A 20,295-nucleotide genomic window follows, 5' to 3' on the forward strand; every position below is an offset into this window, starting at 1 on the left:
AAATAAACAAACTAAGGCTACAATAAATAAACAAATAAATGTAAAATTAGGAGAAAGCCAGGTGCTAAATATGGAACACGCTTTGAGCTTACCTTGTGGGCAAGCAGGACAGCTACCAGTGGAGTCTCTGCCTTGATCTACATGGAGAAGTGCTGCTGATTCCCAGCTCCAATTCTTTCCCCCTCCCTCCCTTCTGCCTTCCTTTTTGAGTGTTTGGGACAGGGTTTCACTATGCAGGTTAGCCTGTCCTCAAACTCCTGCCTCTATCTTCTAAGTATTGGGATTGTAGGGATCCTCTATATCTGACTCCAAATTCCTTCTTCTTTTTTATTTTTCTTTTTTTCTTCTTGGTTTTCCGAGACAGGATTTCTCTGTAGCTTTGGAGCCTGTCCTGGAACTAGGTTTTGTAAACCATGCTGGCCTTGAACTCACAGAGTTCTACCTGCCTCTGCCTAGTGCTGGGACTAAAGGTGTGAGCCACCACCACCCAGTTTCCAAATTCCTTCTTTAAAAAGTATTTCTTTATTTAATGTAGTGTGTGTGTGTCTGTGTGTGTTTGTGTATGTGCACGTGCGCATGCAGTGTCGTGGTGTGCATGTAGAGGTCAGAAGATGACTTAGCGGAGTCACTTCTCTCCCACAGTATGGGTCCCTGAGAGTGGACTCAGAGATCGTCAGCAAGGCCCCTGCCCACTGAGCCATCTAGCTGGTCCCAGATTGTTTTTTAGAGATGGATGTGTTGGGTGTAATAGGTCAAGTAGAATGATATTGTGTGTCTGTGTATGTGTATATTAATAAGTGCACATATACTTCTTGCTATAAATGAGGCCAAAAGCTGCGAGTCTAGTCAGATCATCAGTGTTTCCTTCAGTCTGACCAGCATACTTTTCCACTGTGATGTGCTGATGGCCTGTGTCATTGGACACACCCTTTATCCCCAGGAAGCGTTTCAGAGGGAAATGAATGGGTACCAGTTGTCGTGTGTGTAACAATAGTTTCAGGATGTGTGCCCACTAATGATGCCTAGGGAGGACGATGCAGAGATGACGATCCAGAGCTTCAGTCAGCTTTGGCAAGATCCTTTAGAACAATTGATTTGATAGTCTTAGCACAGGCCTGTCTTCTAGTTTGCTTGTTTGTTCGTCCTTCATTCCCTTCCTTCCTTTCCTACCTTCCTGTCTTTCCTTATGTGTACTGGTGTTTTGCCTGCGTGTGTGTCTGTGTGGGGGTGCCAGGTCTTATAGTTACAGCTAACAGTGGTGAGCTGCCATTTGGATGCTGGGAATTGAACCTGGGTCCTCTGGAAGAACAGTCAGTGCTCTTAACCACTGAGCCATCTCTCCAGCCCCTTATCTTCTAGCTTTTATTCAACTGCTCACTTTCTTTTTTGCACTGCTAGGGATTGAATCCAGGCCTTGTATATACCACACAAGTACTCTACCCCCATTTTTTTTTTTTTATCTTAATGAATGATACAACAGCCAGTGAAATCACTATGTTTGCATGGGGCTCCCCAAGCCATTTCATGTAAAAGCCTTCCCAGATAGTTAAAGAGTAAGCTAATTGGAATCAGCTGTAGATGGATGTTTGGCCGTGTAGGAGAAGGGCACTCGTTACCTGCTGAGTCTCGACAGGCAGGTAAATGCAAGGTAGTCCAGGAAGTCCAGGAAGAGGAACTCCTTCCAACTGAATACGAAGACCCCCCAGCATCTGGAAAATAAGGCTTGTCAGTTAGCATACCTGTTCCAAGAAAGAATTACATCCCAGAGTGCACCGTCAGAAGAATCTAACAGGTCAACAGTCAGCAGCATGAACTCTGAAGCAGAGGGTGAGGGCTCGGTTCCTAGTTCACTGCAGACAGCTCACAGTTGCCTAGAGCACCAGTCCCATGGGATCCAATACCTGCCTTTGGCCTCTGTAGGCTTTGCACTCACATGTACAACATACCTCTCTCTACACATATTACACATAATTTTAAAATAAAATATTTTAAAAAAGAGTTTAAACCCAAGCAATACATCTTCTTTTATTTATAGAAAATAAAAACTGTGTTCACTGTGCTGAAGCGTAAACTAAAGGAGGGAGTATGGAGAGTGCTCCAGAAGATGGAAGGGGGGCTGTGGCTGGAGGCTGTTTATTGAGATTAGATCTTGCTATGTGTCCCAGACTGACCTGGGATGACTCTGTAGCCCAGGTTGTCCTTGAATTGGAGATCCTCTGCCCTAACACCTGAGTGTTGGAATCTCAGGCCTATTCTACCACGCCCTCCCTCCTTTTTTTATTTTATTTATTTATTTTTTATTTCTGAGACACAATTTCTCTGTGTATCCCTGGCTACCTTGGAACTCTCTCTGTAGATCAAGCTGGACTCAAACTCAGATCTGACGGCCTCTGCCTCCCCAGTGCTAGGACTAGGATGCATACCACCATGCCCCAATTATTGTTCCTTTTTTAAAAAAAAATATTTATTTATTTATTTATTTATTTATTTATTTATTTATTATGTATACAATATTCTGTCTATGTGTATGCCTGCAGGCCAGAAGAGGGCACCAGACCCCATTACAGATGGTTGTGAGCCACCATGTGGTTGCTGGGAATTAAACTCAGGACCTTTGGAAGAGGAGGCAATGCTCTTAACCTCTGAGCCATCTCTCCAGCCCCCCCAATTATTGTTTCTTAAGTTTCATTGTAGGTTATAACTTTATGAAAGTCAAAGAAATCCAGTACTTTTCTCTCTTTGCCAACATAATTTCTAGAGGTTAGACCATTTTATGCCGTTTTTTTTTTTTAACCATTGTATAAAAACTGAAGTTTTATTTCATTCCTACAAGCACTAGGTATTACTGTAAATATCTTCTCTATAAAATGCGTTTTAAATTGAGGACTTTTGGGGCTGGAGAGATGGCTCAGTGGTTAAGAGCACTGACTATTTTTCCAGAGGACCTGGGTTCGATTCCCAGCACCCACATGGTAGCTCACAACTGTCTGAAGATCCAGTTGCAGGGGATCTGACACCTTCACACCAATGCACATAAAATAAAGTTAAATTAAGCATAAAAATATTTTAAAAATATATAAATAAATAAATTGAGGACTTTGGTCACGAGCAGACTGAACACTTTTTTTGGGCACTGTATGTGCCTGTGTCCTTTAAATTTTTATTATTTATGGATATATATATATATATGTCTACTTGTATGTTTATATGTGTGTGCATCATGTACACACAGGTATCTGTGTTGTTCAGAAGAGGGCATTGGATCCCCTGGAACTAGAATTACAGGTGGTTGTGAGCTGCCCAGTGTGGGTACTGGAAACAGAACCTAGGTCCTCTACAAGAGCAGCAAGTACTCCACAGAGCCATCCCACTAGCCCCCATGTGCCTGTATTTTTAAAGTTATTTTATGATTTTGTTTTCCATTGACATGTTTATTTGATATTAAAATTGACCAATAGCTTTATATTATAATCTGAAAGAATTATAAAGTTGCCACTTGAATTATCTTGTCTTATGTTAATCTTGAAACTAAAGCTTTGTTATGTTTTGTTTGAGACCAAGTCTCACTGTAGCCCAGGGTGACCTCAAACTCATAGCGAGCTTCCTGCACTTCTCATAAATGGTAGGATCACAGCTGTCAGCTACTGTGCCTGATCTTCTCTTTCTCTTCTTCCTCCTTCCCTTCCTTCCTCCCTCTCTCCCTCCCTCCCCCCTTCCTTCCTTCCTTTGTTTTTTAAGACATTAATTTATCATTTCATTGATTTAAGCCCTGGCAATGCTTAAGCATGTGTGGGCAGCCGTTTATGGTGGTTCTCCAGCTGTTCCTGTCCTGGGCGGCCCTCGATGCTTGTGTTACTGTCGTACCCAAGGTTCTGCAGTCTTGCTTTATGCTGTCTATGTCAGTGTTTCTTGGGCCTTCCTCTTTGCCTTATCCCGCACACTCCTCCAAGCAGTGCTATCTTTGGGTATCCACCATCATTCATTCTCATAACATGGCAATTCAGGCTCAACAATTTTTAAGACAAGGTCTCCTATAATTCTGGCTGGCCTCAGACTTGCTATGTAGCCAACGTGGCCTGTGAACTTCTTAAGTGCAGGCACCATGTGCCACCATGCCCAGCCTCTAGCTTTGTTTCCTGAGTTTTAAAAATAGAGGTGAAAGGGCCGGAGACATGGTCCAGTGGTTAGGACCGCTTGATGCTTTTGCAGAGGACCAGAGTTTAAAAGAGAAAAAAAAAAACAAAAACGGAAAGAATATTCTTTTTTTTTTTTTGGACTGTTGTTTTGATGGTCTTTGTTGTATGGTCAAGATTGGTCTCAAACTCAAAATTCTCCTGCCCCCGTTTCTTCCAAATGATGAGATTACAGGCATTTACCACCATGCCTGTCTTTAGTACTTATTTTTTATATTCCTTTGGCTTTGTATAGTTATTTATAACACATAGGAGATCCTAAAAAGGGCACAAATGGGTGGCAGCTTTTAAATCTCTATAGATAGCCTGTATTATAAATTTCAAGGGTAATGAATGGGTCAGGCTGATGAGAAGAGTGGGTACTTAGAGTATGCAGTCTCCCTTCAGTGTGGAAGCCGGGGGAAGGTCAATGCTTAGACCCTCAACAAGTTGGTTGAGTCTTAGGGACCTCTGCTATCCTGCTTGCATTTGGAGTGTAGCTCCTAAAACGGTAATTGTGCTAATACCAAGACACCCCTTTCCTGTTAAATCTCTTTAGAAAGAGAAAGACGATAAGTGGAAACGAGGGAGCGAGCCTGCTCCAGAGAAGAAGATGGAACCTGTTGTTTTTGAGAAAGTAAAAATGGTAAGTGGGGATCCTGTCACCATGTGGGTGGCCTCGTGTTCGCTTATGTGGGGGAGGAGGCTGGGTGGCTTTGAAACCATATGGCACTGCTGCACTGGGCCCGAAGGCCCACATGTAACGCAGGTCACCTGTTTGTCCCCTGCCTGGTGCTATCTAACGTGCTCTGTGGCATCTCCTGTTCTTCTAGCACCCCGACCCTTCTCCCCTCCCCATTGCCCTCTGCCCCCCTCCCCCTTTCTGGGAGAAGGTCTCACTGTATAGCCCTGGAGCTCACAGAGACCCTGTGCTGTGCTACACTGCATCTAGCTTATAGCTAGACGAGGGGGCTGGATGGAAGCCTGGAAACTGTCTTTCCTTCTGAGCAAGGGCATGCTCCCTGCCAGTGTGCCGTGGCAACCTGCTGCTTCTAAGCAGATGTTCCCTCTGTGTTCATCTTGTTAAGCCTCTTCCCTCCTTCCTCTGCTGCATTGTGAAGCAGCCCAGAAGTGGGGTCATACCCACCCCTTCCCCGTACGACACTGTGACTGGTACAGATCCTCTGGGAGCATATAGTTTTCAGAGAAGAGATGGCCTTTGGTGGGGAGGGGTTGAGACAGGGTTTCATTGTGTAGTTTGGGCTTTCCTAGAACTCACTCTGTAGACCAGGCTGGCTTCAAACTCACAGAGATCCACCTGCCTCTGCCTCCCGAGTGCTGGGATTAAAGGCATGCACCACCACCACCACCTGGCCTAATTTTTATTTTTGAGGGGCTTGTTTTTATCTTATATATATGAATGTTTACCTGCATGTGTGTGTATGTATATGTGCCACATGTGTGCCTGATGCCTGCAGAGACCAGAAGAGGGCATTATGTCCTCTGGAACTAGAGTTGCCATATGGGTGCTGGAAACCAAACCTGGGTCCTCTTCACAAGCAGCCTGTACTCTTAACCACTGAGCCATCCCTCCAGCCTTTTTTCCCCCTTTTCTCTCTCTTTTTTTTTTTTTTTTGGTTTTTCGAGACAGGGTTTCTCTGTGGTTTTGGAGCCTGTCCTGGAACTAGCTCTTGTAGACCAGGCTGGTCTCGAACTCACAGAGATCCGCCTGCCTCTGCCTCCCGAGTGCTGGGATTAAAGGCGTGCGCCACCACCGCCCGGCCCTTTTCTCTATTTTGACTCTAGCTTAAGGAAAAGTTCTGTACATCATTGTGAAGCTCATCTGTAGACTCAATCCATGGCAACTACCGTAGCGTAGATTGGGACTCTGTAAAGTGATGGCCTGTAGCATGAAGTAAGATTTTCTAAACAAAATGAGAAGTTTGTTAGTTCCTGACTTTTTCTTAATTAAAAAATAAAACTGGGCAGGACATAGTATCGTACTCCTTTACTCCAGCACTGGGGGGGCAGAGACCTGCAGATCTCTGAGTTCGAGGCCAGCCTGGTCTATATGGCGAGTTCCAGGACAGCCAGGGCTACACAGAGAAACCCATTCTCAGAAACAAAATGACAGCAAAACCCAATTCATGCGTTTATCTGTGGGGTGCGTGTGCTGTAACACACACGTGGAGGTCAGAAGACAACTCTTGGGAGTCCATCGTCACCTTCTACCCTGGGCTTCTGGAAACTGAACTCAGCCCGGGTCTGTTATGTGGTCCCTTCAGGGGCTTATTCCCCCTGGGACCAAAAACTGTTTCTGTTGGTGCCTGCTCCTGGATGACCGGCTTCAGAAAGATAAGCCTCCCCAGAAAGCTAAAGAAGCTGCCCAGGCCTGTTTTTCACTTCACGTTTCTTCATGCACTCATGCTTTCTGGCCCTTCTGAGTCTTGTTTCTTTGGTAACTGCCTTTGACAAACAGCCATACCACAGAAATACCTGTGGCTTTACAGTGATGGGGGTATGTCGAAAACAACTGCTTGTTCTTCTTTATAACATTTTTTTCACCTTAGCCACAGAAAAAAGAAGACGCACAGCTACCTCGGAAAAGCTCCCCGAAGTCCGCGGCCCCGGTCATGGATTTGTTGGGCCTGGGTAAGAATCAGGCTTTTCAGCTCCCGTGATCTTGCAGATTCGGGGGATTCTCAGCTCCCGTGGGAAGACTGGGAATTGGGGCTTGTATTTGTTTCTTCTCCACTGAGGTTGTCCTCTGCTGCTCTTCCTGTTAGTTCTGAACATCACTCTTAAGAAAGTGTTCACTGGATGTTTTTCAGAGCAACAGCTCAGTGCAATGGCCGAGAGCATGGCCTTGGTGTCCACAGTGTGACCACTGTCTGGGATCTTGAATAGTTTACTTAGCCTTTGGATGTCACTTTCATAACCGTGTGGTGTGCTGGGTCAGCATCTGCTTCAGTCGCTTCTGGCCCTTCTACTTTATTCCAAGCCCTTTACAAATGTTGGTAATTTCACTATAGAGTATCTTTGAGCCTTCTGCCACTTCCCTGTTCTCTCCTGCCAGCCACCATTCCTGTGCGGCCATTCTCTGAGATGGCCTACTGCCTTGCTGTCAGTTTTCTCTTTGCATCCCTGATCCTGCCATTTCCAAAGAGAAAGCCAGTTCTTTCTCACAGGCCTTGGGCCTGCAGGCCTCTGCTGCTGGTTCAGGTTGGTAACTGCCATGCCTCCAGTTTCCACGCCTTGTTTCTCTCTGAAATTGAGCCCTACCCACCGTGTCCTTCCTGTAGCCAGGAGGAAGGCAGCCACTCAGCTGTGGCACTGATGTGGCCTTCAGGTCTGAGATTCTGCTGCCCTCTGACTAAAAGTGGGATGTAGCCTACTACAGAGCACTTGTGGGAATGTGGGGTGAGGCCTCTCTTGAAAAGCCCTATCCCGGCTCCCTGGGCCAAAACCTGTTGTCTTTCTATATACACTTCTTGGCTCACATAGAGGACGTGTCTTCATAGCTGTGCTGTATTTAATTCCGTCTTTCCTCCTAGATGCCCCTGTGGCCTGCTCCATTGCAAATAGTAAGACCAGCAACACCCTAGAAAAGGATCTAGATCTCTTGGCCTCTGTTCCATCCCCTTCTTCAGTTTCCAGAAAGGTGAGTCTTTTGCACTTCTCAGGATTAAAGTTGGTAGCTTGATCATGGAATTGAGTCACGCTTCCTCGGTAGGGCTGAACTTTCGTTTCTCTTGATTTTCTCTTTGGCATTGTGTTGTGTTGTCATAGTCCAAGATGACTGCTTCATATTATTTTGTCTTTTGCCCCCAAAGAGTGACTGGTTGTCTGTGTCACAGGGTGTCATATTTTAAAGGCTGATACTTGAGGTGAGCCCCTCCACCTGCACTTGTACCCTGGCAGGAGCCAGGGTGTTGTGGGGACAAAAGACTTGGACTTCAGCTGCTCTTATTTGTGGAGTACTTGCTGCTGCGTCCCAGAAGTGATGTCTGTGCCTGTCTGTTGGGGTTTCTGTTGCTGTGAAGAGACACCATGACCATGGCAACTCTTATAAAGGAAAACATTTAATTGGGTGGCTTACAGTTCAGAGGTTTAGTCCATTATCATCAGGGTGGGGCATGGTGGCTTAGGGCAGACACAGTGTTGGAGAGGTAGCTGAGAGTCCTACATCTTGTGCAGGCAACAGGAAGTGAACTGAGATACTGGGCATGGCTTGAGCATATATGAGACTTCAAAACCCGCCTCCACGGTGACACACTTCCTCCAACAAGACCTACTCCAATACCTACTCCAACAAAGCCATACCTCCTAATAATGCCACCTCCTATGAGCTTATAGGGACCAGTTGCATTCAAACTGCCATATTCCACTCCCTGACCCCCATAAGATTATAGCAATATCACAGTGCAAAATGCATTTAGTCCAACTTCAAAAGTCCCCATAGTCCATCACAGTCTCAACAGTGGTTTAAATTTCAAAGTCTCCTCTGAGATTCATGCAATCTCTTAATTGTAGTACCCCATAAAGTCAAAATAAAAAAGCAAATCACATACTTCCAACATTTATGACAGAGGATATACATTACCATCCTAAAATGCAGGGAAGGGAGCATAGTGAGGAAATACTAGACCAAAGCAAGACTGAGAACCAGCTGGGCAAACTCCAAACTCTGCATCTCCATGTTTGATATCAAGGCATTCTTCAGATCTCCAACTCCTTTCAGCTTTGTTGACTACAACACACTTCTCTCTCTTGGGCTGGTTCCATCCAGTTAGTAGCTCTCCTCAGCAGGTATCCCATGGCTCTGGTGTCTCCAAGGGAATCCAGGCTTCAACTTCACAGCCTCCTGCAGTGGCCTTTCCAGGCTTCTATCACCATCCACACCTCCTAATAATGCCACCCCCTGTGAGCTTATGGGGCCAGTTACATTCAAACCACCTCAGTGTCACTTTGTATATTTTGTTCACTTTCATATCTGCACAAGAATTCTCTATAATGTATATTTTTCGGGTGAGAACAGAGTTGTGGAATTGCTTCTGGTTGTATTATGGGAAATAGCTACTCTGGGATCTTTGTATGTGTGAGAGAGAGGCTGGGAGTTGAACCCAGGACCTTATGTATCCTAGGCAATCACTTTGCCACTGAGCTATCTCCAACCTGTACACTGAACTAAACTCAGTTCTCTGTGCTGCATTATTTGGGGTTGTTTGTATTTCTCTCTTATCAGGTCATATTGTTTTGTTGAAGAACAAAGGCTTGTACCTGAGCTTAACTTGCAGGGTTTGTCAAGTATTTTTATGGTAAAAATTTCAGGAAGATGCTGACTTTACATGAGCCAAAAATTCTTTTCTTTCTTTCTCTATTCCCTGCTGTCTCACACTTTTAACAGTGTTGTCCAGGCTGGTCTAGAATTCACTGTATAGCACAGGGAGCCTCAAACTTTCAGTCAGCCTCCTGCCTCAGCCTCCTAAACTCTGGGATTATTAGGTGTGAGCTATCATGAGCCATTAATTATTTTTTTTAAATATTTTTTTTAAAGATTTATTTATGTATACAGTATCCTACCTATAGGCCAGAAGAGGGCACCAGATCTCATTATAGGTGGTTGTGAGCCACCACATGGTTGCTGGGAATTGAACTCAGGACCTCTGAAAGAGCAGTCAGTGCTCTTAACCGCTGAGCCATCTCTCCAACCCCCTTTTTAATCATTTATTTAACTTTATTTTATGTGTATTGGTGTGAAGGTATCAGATCCCCAGAAACTGGAGTTACAGACAGTTGTTAGCTGCCATGTGGGTGCTGGGAATTGAACCTGGGTCCTCTGGAAGAACAGCCAGTGCTCTTAAGAGCTGAGCCACCTCTCCAGCCCCAGCCATTAATTCTTATCAGAAGTGATAGACATAGCAGAAGGTATAAGGGTTCTTACACAGAGGCCCATTCTGATTGTCCTGCTACCCTCCCTGCCCTAGGCTGTAGGTTCCATGCTAATGAATTTTCTCATTGTCCTCTGTGCCCCAGGCTGTAGGTTCTATGCTAATGGATTTTCTCATTGTCCTCTGTGCCCCAGGCTGTGGGTTCCATGCTAATGGTTTTCTCATTGTCCTCTGTGCCCCAGGCTGTGGGTTCTATGCTAATGAATTTTCTCATTGTCCTCTGTGCCCCAGGCTGTAGGTTCTATGCTAATGGTTTTCTCATTGTCCTCCCTGCCCCAGGCTGTGGGTTCTATGCTAATGGTTTTCTCATTATCCTCTGTGCCCCAGGCTGTGGGTTCCATGCCAACTGCAGGGAGTGCTGGTTCTGTCCCTGAAAACCTGAACCTGTTTCCTGAGCCAGGGAGCAAATCAGAAGAAACAGGCAAGAAGCAGCTCTCCAAGGACTCCATCCTCTCACTGTATGGATCCCAGACGCCTCAGATGCCTGCCCAAGGTAAAGACTGAAATCACTGAAGTGCTCCAAGGAAAGACTGAGAACAAACGCAAGAATTAGATGCTGTGTTAGAATTCAGCCATAAAGAAAAATGAAATTTGTAAACAATAGATAGAACTGGAAAATATTATGTTAACTGAGATAACACAGGCTTAGAATTACACATACCACATGTTTAATTTTTCTCTCACATAAATAAACATGTGCAAAAATTATGTACTAGAATCTACATATGAGAAAGTAATTGTGGCTAGAGTCCAGGAAATTAGAAAGGGTCCATGGGAGAGGGGAAGGCTGTATTGACACATATGATATGAAAATGGAAGGAGGGGCCGGAGAGACGGCTCAGAGGGTAAGAGCGCTGGCTGCTCTTCTAAGTTCCCAGCAACCACATGGTGACTCACTCACAACCATCTATAATGAGATCTAGTGTGGGCATACATGCCGGCAGAACACTGCATAAATCTTTCTTTAAAAAAAAAAAAATGGGGGGCTGGAGAGATGGCTCAGTGGTTAAGAGCATTGCCTGCTCTTTCAAAGGTCCTGAGTTCAATTCCCAGCAACCACATGGTGGCTCACAACCATCTTTAATGAGGTCTGGTGCCTTCTTCTGGCCTGCAGACATACACACAGACAGAATATTGTATACATAATAAATAAATAAATAAATAAATAAATAAATAAATAAATATTTTAAAAAAAAATGAAGCCGGGCGGTGGTGGCACACGCCTTTAATCCCAGCACTCGGGAGGCAGAAACAGGCGGATCTCTGTGAGTTCGAGGCCAGCCTGGTCTACAAGAGCTAGTTCCAGGACAGGAACCAAAAGCTACGGAGAAACCCTGTCTCGAAAAATCAAAAAAAAAAAAAAAAAAGAAAGGAGGAAGGAGAAGTAATGAAGAGAAAGAAGAGAAAGAGTGCAGCAGGGATGGGATCCAGGGAGAGGGGTGTTTATTGGGGTGATCGACCAAAAGTAAGTGTGTATAAAAAATGCCACAAAGAAACCTGCTCCACTGTATGCTAATTTATAAAAAGAATTATTTTGTTGTTACAAGGAATAGTAACTGTGAGGTCAGAAATATTATGTATAAAACAAACTTGAAATGACATTGCTGGGGAAGCCACAAAGTATCAGCAGATAGTTATATTGTCATCAGAGCTGGGCCTCGCTCACCTTCTGTGAGGTCCAGTGTCACACTTCTGTGGAGTCTGACAGAAGGTCAGGGTCTGCCCCAGAAAAGGAGTGACTAGGTCAGAGCGAGGCCCAGTGGTAACCACAGAGACCTGTAAGGAATTTATTCTGCTGACTTGCTGTGGAGAACAGGATTCCAAGTTGAGTAATCTGAGAATCTCCTCCAGGAAAGGAATAGCTGGTGAGTATTGGGCTAACTTTGTGTCTTTTCCTCTTTAACAGACCCTTATGTGTGTTTTCTTGGCAGCAATGTTCATGGCTCCTGCTCAGATGGCATATCCCACAGCTTACCCCAGTTTCCCTGGGGTCACACCACCTAACAGTATCATGGGGAGCATGATGCCCCCACCAGTAGGCATGGTAGCTCAGCCAGGAGCCTCTGGAATGGTTGCCCCCATGGCTATGCCTGCAGGCTATATGGGGGGCATGCAGGCTTCCATGATGGGTGTGCCGAACGGGATGATGACCTCTCACCAGGCTGGCTACATGGCAAGCATGGCAGCCATGCCCCAGACTGTGTATGGCGTTCAGCCAGCTCAGCAGCTGCAGTGGAACCTGACTCAGGTAAGCAGCCTCCCTGGGCCTGGGATGGGCTTCAGAACCTTCCCTGGTGTCCCACCTGGTGCCACTTCTTTCTCCCCAAAATCCTTTCCATATGGACGAGCTAGTGCCAGAGACATACCTTGTTTTATTTCCCTAGAAGGCCTGACTGAAGTCGGACTTTTTTGAGGGTTCCTGAGTTCCTATAGAATGAGACCCATAGACTAAGTCTGAGTCCCTCCACACCTTCTAAAAACCAAACAAACAAGACAAGGGACACAAACAAAAGCGCTAGTACATGACTCGTGACATGACATTGGGCATAGGGACACCCGAGTCCCACTGAGCCAGAGCGGAGACTATGCAAAAAGAGGAGAGGGAGCAGAGGCTGGAGGGGAACAGACCCATCCTGGGGGAGGCATATGAGAACAGGCCTAAGCCCTGGCAGAGTGGAGCTCTGGTTTCCTGGGGCCTCACAGACATGGGAGCAGAAACACAGGTGGCTAGGTTGTATGTGGGGAGGCGAGCATGACGTAGGAAGAGGAAAGTCTCTGGGAATCTAGAGGTGATGAGAAGAAACAAAGTGAGGAATAGAATAGAGGCCACAGCATCCATTTGTCTGTGGGGTCATTCCACTGACAGGAGAGGGCACCCTCAAGCTCCCGTCTAGTAATGTCCCCCAGACCTTCATACCTGTCTGCATTGTTTCTGCCTCAGAAGAATGAGACACTGCTAAGCCAGCAGAATGTGCTAACGTGGCAGCTGGCATTCTTACAAACCTATGTGGAGAAAGCAGAAAACATTCAGAGCTCATGATCCCACCCCAAGCCATGGAGCTGGGGGACGGAGAGGGTGCTCTCTCAGAGTGCTGCCTCAGTATGCTGCCCACTCTCCAGGAGAAGGCCATATGTACTTGAGAAGATTTGGGTGGCACAAATTGTTCTTGAAGGGTTAAAAAGGGAAGAAGAGAGACACACAATTGAGACAGTAGGGAAGTCAGGGGGACTGGGAAGTATTGGGGTGAGGGCAGAGTGTGATCAGCGCAGGCTGTTAGCCGTCCAAAGAACTGATCTTTAAAAGTCAAAGAATTTCAGGTAAAGAACCCACTCCTCCCACAAAATCATGAAGCAGAAAAAACTGTTACACAGTTCACCAACCTAAATAAAGTCCCTGAAGCTAGGCGTGGCAGCCTGTACCCAAAATCACAGAACTCCGGAGGCTGAGCCAGGAGAACTGTGAGAACTGGGAATTGTAAAATGGAGTGCACTGTGCTCAGGGGAAATAATCTCAGATGTAAAGGCTGAAATACAAGTGAATGGATTTAGCTTAAAACATATTGATAGCAAAAGGCATGAAACAAATGAGAGGAAGTGTGATATAAAGGAGCAGTATCCATGTGCACTTTTCCCACAGACACACACACACAAACTAAAACAAAACAAGGGAGCAAAAAAAAAAAACTGACCGGACTGGAGAGACGGCTCAGCAGCTAAGAGCATTGGCTCTCTTCACAGGACCTACTTGGAAGCTCCCAACTGTCTGTAACTTCAGGTTAGGGGAACTGATGCCCTCCTCTGGCCTCTACAGGTACCAGGCACACATGTGGTACACATTCAGACACAGACAAAACACTCATATACATAAAAATAAATAGATCTATTTTAAAAAGAATCAGAGAAAGTAGTATAGAAAGCAGGCAAAGAAAGGGTAGCATATGTGTGTTTGTAGACAACTAAAGAATAAAAATAAGATCATAGGACAGGGTTGACATATTTAAAACTATATATATGATCATATATATAATTAGCTGTGTGTGGTGGCACACACCTTTAATCTCAGCACTTGGGAGACAGAGAAAGGTGAATCTCTAAGTGTGAGGACATTCTGGTCAGTTCCAGGACAGCCAGGACTACATAGGGAGACCCTGTCTCAAAAAGCAAGCAAAACAAATAAATGAATAGTTCTGAAAATTATTATATATAATGTGATAATTTATAATATAATATATAAAAGTGGGATCTTTTTGTTTATATTTTGAGACAGGGTTTCTCTGTGTAACCCTGACTGTCCTAGAACAGGCTGGCCTTGAACTCAGATCCACCTGCCTCTGCCTCCCCAGTGCTTTGATTAAAGGCCTGCACCAGGGGGCTGGACAGATGGCTCAGCATAAGAGCACTGGCTTCTCTTCCAGAGACCCAGATTCAATTCCCAGCACCCACAAGGCAGCTTACAACTGTCTGTAACTCCAGTTCCAGGGGATCTGATACCTTCACACCAATGCACATGAAATAAAAAGCTAAATACATTTTTAAAAAATGAAAAAAAAAAAAAGAGGGAGTGCACCCAAGAACAGGAAAATTCTCTGGGCTGAGGCTGCCTCTGTATGTCACTCCCCACACAAGTCTGTCAGTCACACACTGAACAGAAATGGACACCCGGCTGACATCAGGCTTTAGACAGTGAGGCGGTATGGACAATGGTAGCAGCATCACAGAAATGGACACCCGCTGACATCAGGCTTTAGACAGTGAGGCGGTATGGGCGATGGTAGCTGCATCACATTTCTCGGGTGTGCTGAGGTGTGGTTCTGGGAAAGTGTGTTCATCCTCTCTTGGGTGTGCTGAGGTGTGGTTCTGGGGAAGTGTGTTCAACCTCTTGAGATGCCTCCTGACCTCCAGGGGGTGCAGTGGTACCATACCTGCACCTCAAATTTATCTTGAAGGTTTTGAATACATGTATATGTATGTATATATATGTGTATGTATATGTATGTACACAGAAATACATCAGGCTGAAATTGTAACGGCTAGTGAATTTGAAGGTGAAACATGGGTTTTGTTGCATTGTTCTTCCAGTTTTCCCTTTAATGTTCAATTTTAAGGAAAACTGAAGTTTTTTGAAAAAGTTGATGGAAGAACAAGTTTATACAGTAAATTTCAGTCTTTCAGTCTAATTACAAAGAAGTCCCTCCTGGCCCAGCACAGTAGCGCATGGCCATAATCCTAGTACTTGTGGGCGGGGGCAGAGGCTGGATAATCGCTGCAGGTGTGAGGCCAGCCTGGTCTGCATAGTGAGTTCCGGGCCAGTCAGGGCTACACAGTGAGACCCCGTCTCAGAACCAGACGACAAAAAGAAGACTGTCCCATCCAGCTACATTCCACTGACTCTTCTCTGGTTGTCATAAATGACAGACACTTAGGTTGTCTCCCCCTTTTCTTCCTTTGTACATCCAGTAGGAGGCCCCCATCACCCCACTTGTCCAAGCAAGCATACAGGAACTGATATTGGCACTAGTGCCCTCTGCTGGGCATGAGGCAGACTACTGCCGCAGGGCCTGGTTTTAGACTCTTAAGAGCAGGCTGTGACCAGCTGACATGACAACAGGCCCCAGTAGTGAGGAGGTGAGGAGCAGGCCTGGAAAAGAAGAGGAGGAGCTTACTGGAAGGTTTTGTGGTGACTAGACTCAGGCCTTCTTCTTCTCCCCCCTGCTCTGTATACTAACTGGCTAAGTGCCCTCGGCCTGATCTGAAAATTTCTATTCTTTTCAGATGACCCAACAGATGGCTGGGATGAACTTCTACGGAACCAACGGCATGATGAGTTATGGACAGTCAATGGGTGGTGGAAATGGCCAGGCAGCCAATCAGACTCTCAGTCCTCAGATGTGGAAATAAAAACAAAGCAGCCTGTATGGCTGCCAGTCTCTTCCACCCTTGCTTTCCCTTTTCTCTTTCCCAGCTCTCTCCTCTTTTTCCTACCTCTCTCTGTTTGGTTTAGAAATTGCTCATAAGTCATCTAGGGTTTGGCATCCTGCCCAACCTAGCCCCTTCCTCAACTCACAGACCTCTCTGTTGCTTTGTGTTGATCATGTCCCGACTGTCCTGATTTCCTCCCCACCCCCACCCTCTCCCGGCACCAGCACCATGGAAATTATTGGCAGAAGAGGGTACATGAACTTCTCAGTACCTTGCCTTGAGGTTGAGCCTTCTCTCGGGCCTCCGAGTAGCAGAGGGAGCGTGGAGTGGTCCTTTATTTGTTTTAAGCTGGTTCTAAATGTCAGGAGTTTTGCTGGGAGAGGGAGGCATTGTTCCCAGCTTTGTAGGAATGAAGGAAGTTCTGCAGTCACGTACTCCTCGGGTCCTGGCTCTGGAGTGAGGCAAGCCCCTTCCTATGAGGATGAGCAAAAACATCACTCCATTGACTCTGAGTGCTTTCAGGATCTGGAGCCTCAGGACTCGCTGCTTCAGTCAGCTTTTACTAGCACCAAAGACTTCATGAAGATCCCACACATCCCTTGCCCGCCTTCTGCCAACACTGATCAGGATCTGGCCCTGTGGCTGATAGACCAGCCCCTCTAAGGAAATGCCAAACTTAGCGTGTGCGCTGCTGGTGTCCTGTGGATGTGTGGGTCCCACTTGCCACCTCCCCATCTTCTCTGGGTGTTTTTATAGTTCTACGTTTACAACAGAGAGGAATTAATTTCTCAACAGCCTAAAACTGTTGCCAGATTATTCTACAGTTTAAAACTTGCCATCTCATTGATAGGTCTCGCCTCCTTTCCCTTCCCCATCCACCATCTCTGATGCCCTCATGTCTGAGTGCTGTTTGCCCACCTTTCCCAGGTGTAAGAAGCAGAGAGCCCGGACAGCTTTCTCTCAGCCATTGTTCACCCCACTTAAAAACTCAAATAGAAAACTTTGCTTCAAAGATCTCGTGTGGGAACCACAGCGCCTGGTTGCCTTTCTCCTGTGTATGTACATTCCTTAATAAATATTGCAGGGAAGGACCGTCTCGCTCGCCTGTCACTCTGTCGCTCTTGGAAGACAGTACGGCACACACAGGGTGTTTGCTTTCCAAGAGCATCTGCCACCTTCACTTGAATTTTAAAGAATTCTGTTCTTGGCATGCCAAGGGCCAGGCTAGTTCAGAAGACAGAAAGGAGGCCTTTCTCCAGTGATACCCAGAGCAGTGGGCAGAAGGACTGGTCTGGGGCTCTGCACTGTAAGGACTGTGGGATGTCAGAATCTGGAGTGTCCCCACAGGTAGAAAAGCTGTGAAAGCAGAGACCCAGAGAGGGAGCGCAGTCGCCAGGTGTCGAGTGTTCCTTGGCAGAGCCCAGAGCAGACTCCAAGACTGATCTGTGAACACTTTGTTCTTTCCCTGAACCCTGCTGAGTAAATAGGTAGTTTAAACTCCTCCCTAGCAAGGAGCAGTAGCTCCCTTTGGCTGCCTGGTTAAGCAGTGAAAACTAGGGGGAACTTGACCTCTCCATCCTGAAATAGGGTGGTGCTCTGCTTGGCTGGGGTGGGGAGGATGGATGTAAAGGACAGCGATCTGCTGCACGCATTCCCACATCTCTTTGACTCTCCTCTCTCTCTCCCACCTCACCGTCCTTGCATTTGAGCGCATGGTTGCGTGTTACCCGTGTGAGTGGGAGGCAAGCAAGGTAGCCACTCACAGTGAGGCCACCAGCACCCATATCCTTTCTAACCGGAATTTCAGCAAACTACTATCCCTAAAGGTCTCGGTATAAAACGGAGCTAATTGTAGCCTCAAGACAAATAGTTCCTGTGGTGCAGTTAACACAATATAGGGCAGTTAGCAGGCATTCAAATGTCAGGAAGAATTATGTGCCAGACATGTAAGACATTAGTTCACCCAGCACATAGTTAACGTGCAGACAGACATTATGCCAGACACTGTCTGAAGCACTAGAGACAGCACAGTAAGTAACTACTCCAGTTGTATGGGGTAACTCAGGAGGAAAGGTGGACAGGCAACTTCAGAGAGTTAAGGGAAGAGAGTGGGCATGGGGATTTGGATGGAGTGTATCAGAGGAGGTTATATTCAAACAGACCCGAATAAGCCATCAGTGTGGTGGAGAGCTGGAAGAGTAACGCCGGTACCTGCACTGGGAATGAGTTGGGAGGTGTCGGTATGGGTGGATTCATCCTGGCATCAAGAGATGAGAGCTGAGACTTGTGGCCACTGGTTTTAGGATTTAAGAAGAAAAGAAATTAGCCAGGCAGTGGTGGCGCACACCTTTAATCCCAGCATTCGTGAGGCAGAGGCGGCTGGCAGATCTCAGTGAGTTCAAGACCAGTCTGGTCAAAAAAAAAAAAAAAAAAAAAACCAGTCTGGTCTACAGAGTGAGTTACAGGACAGCCAGGGCTGTTTCACAGAGAAACACTGTCTTGAAAAAGAGAACACACATACACACACACACAAAAAAAAAAAAAAAGATAAAGAAGAAAATATTGACATTGTCCCTGATCTTAAGCTTTGCACAGCACATTCATAACTGCTGATGATAGATTATGAGTGGGGCTGGAAAATAGTAGCGGCCGAGCTGGATCTTAGAGAGGAGCAGCCAACCAGTAGGTAGCGGGAAGGGGAGGAATATTCCAGACGGCACCATGTGAACAAAGACCATTGGAGAGAGGAGAGCAGGTGGAGATTCCTAAGGTGTATGTGGGTCTGGCGCGAGATGAGACAGGTGGAGTTAGCCAGGTTACAGGAGAGCTCCCCATACCCCAGAAAGCACACCCCCATGAACAATAGATGTCATTTTTCTCATTGAGTTCTAAATAGCTCGCTCTTGTACCACTGTGAGTAACATGTCTAAGGAAGCAAGATGAGAGCCATGGGACCAGAACGACAACAAAACCATGCTAGGGCCCTGGCATGGGGCTAGGGAAGAGTGGACTGGGTCAGGGCAGCAGTTTCGTGCCCGAGGAGGCACCTGAGATGCTATGCGGTATTTCTACAGGTAGGAATCCTAAAATAATCTTGGGAAGATCGTGTGCTTACTTTACCTCATGTGTATCTAGAATCTAACAGCCGGAGTGACTCCAGAAGGTCCTGTGGAAACAAGTTTGTCCTAGCCTTCTAACACATAGCAGCCTGACTTCGCTGCAGTGTCCGTGTCTTCTAAATATCTAATATCCATGGAACACCAACTGGGAAAAGCAACCAGGGAAATATAGCAGGAGGTAGAACTAAGTGAAAAAAACATGACTCTCTAGGGCATGCAGAGAATGGATGGAAGAAGCAGATAATTACTGATTACAGGCATGCTGTATTCAGGCTGCCTGTCATGTCTCCAGGTTCGGTCGGACAGCTGGAAATTAGGTTCGAGTCCAAGGTTCAAAGAAGAGGTTGGACTGGAGATACTAATTTGAGAGTTAGCCCCATGGAAGGAGTAGATGGGATCAGAAAGAGTGTACTAGTAAAATGGGAATGTGGGTTAGGAAAGGAACCTTGGGGAAGCATTTCATTCTGAGTAGGTGCTGAGGAGGAAGCACCCAAGGAGAGAGATGAGGTGGGGATGAAGATGTAGAATAGAGCATCCTGGGAAACACAATACACGGGGAACCCTAGGGGCCAGTGGAGAGATCACAGATGTCAGGTGCGCAGGGAAGCTCAGCACAGATAAGGATGGGAAGGGACTGGTGGACTTGGTCGGCATCTGGCAGCATGCACCAGCATCCTCATAGGGATGATATGGCCAGAAACCTGCCAATGTGGGCTGAAGATGAAACTGAAATACATTTGAAAGTAGAGAAGCAGGCTGTGTTAAGTTAAATGTACATAGTGAATGTCAAGTGTTGCTTGAAGCAATAAAGTATGGGTTCCAAACCAATAAAGAAAAAGCAAATAACAATTGTCCGTCTCACTCTCAGGAACAAATGAGGTCAGAATATTTTTTTGTGCTGGGCAATGGTGTTGCACGCCTTTAATCCCAGCACTCAGGAGGCAGAGGCAGGTGGATCTCTGTGAGTTCAAGGCCAGCCTGGTCTATAGAACAAGTTTCAGGACTGGCTCCATAGCTCCATAGTCCCTGTCTCGAAAAACAGACAGAAAAAAAGTAGCTGGACCTCAATAATAGGCTGCTGGTTTCCAAGTTTCTCAACCTTGCTGGTAGCTTAGCTAGAGCATGCCATGCTCC

At 46.1% G+C, this 20,295-nt stretch overlaps 1 protein-coding gene across 2 annotated transcripts in view; it reads left to right on the forward strand.

The window, feature by feature from the left end:
* The window catches only part of Smap2 (small ArfGAP2), a 52,255-nt gene extending 35,127 nt beyond the window's left edge, over nucleotides 1-17,128 (forward strand). For both annotated transcript variants that reach the window (XM_057784840.1, XM_057784841.1), the window contains 6 exons: nucleotides 4,732-4,818; nucleotides 6,743-6,824; nucleotides 7,727-7,833; nucleotides 10,451-10,616; nucleotides 12,055-12,371; nucleotides 15,896-17,128. In XM_057784840.1, coding sequence (XP_057640823.1) covers nucleotides 4,732-4,818; nucleotides 6,743-6,824; nucleotides 7,727-7,833; nucleotides 10,451-10,616; nucleotides 12,055-12,371; nucleotides 15,896-16,021 — 885 coding nt within the window. In that variant the 3' untranslated portion in view covers nucleotides 16,022-17,128. The remainder of the gene's footprint in view (nucleotides 1-4,731; nucleotides 4,819-6,742; nucleotides 6,825-7,726; nucleotides 7,834-10,450; nucleotides 10,617-12,054; nucleotides 12,372-15,895) is intronic.
* The last annotated feature ends 3,167 nt before the right edge of the window (nucleotides 17,129-20,295 follow it).

Source organism: Chionomys nivalis, chromosome 11 (genome assembly GCF_950005125.1).
Source record: "Chionomys nivalis chromosome 11, mChiNiv1.1, whole genome shotgun sequence".
In the NCBI taxonomy this organism is placed as follows: domain Eukaryota; kingdom Metazoa; phylum Chordata; class Mammalia; order Rodentia; family Cricetidae; genus Chionomys; species Chionomys nivalis.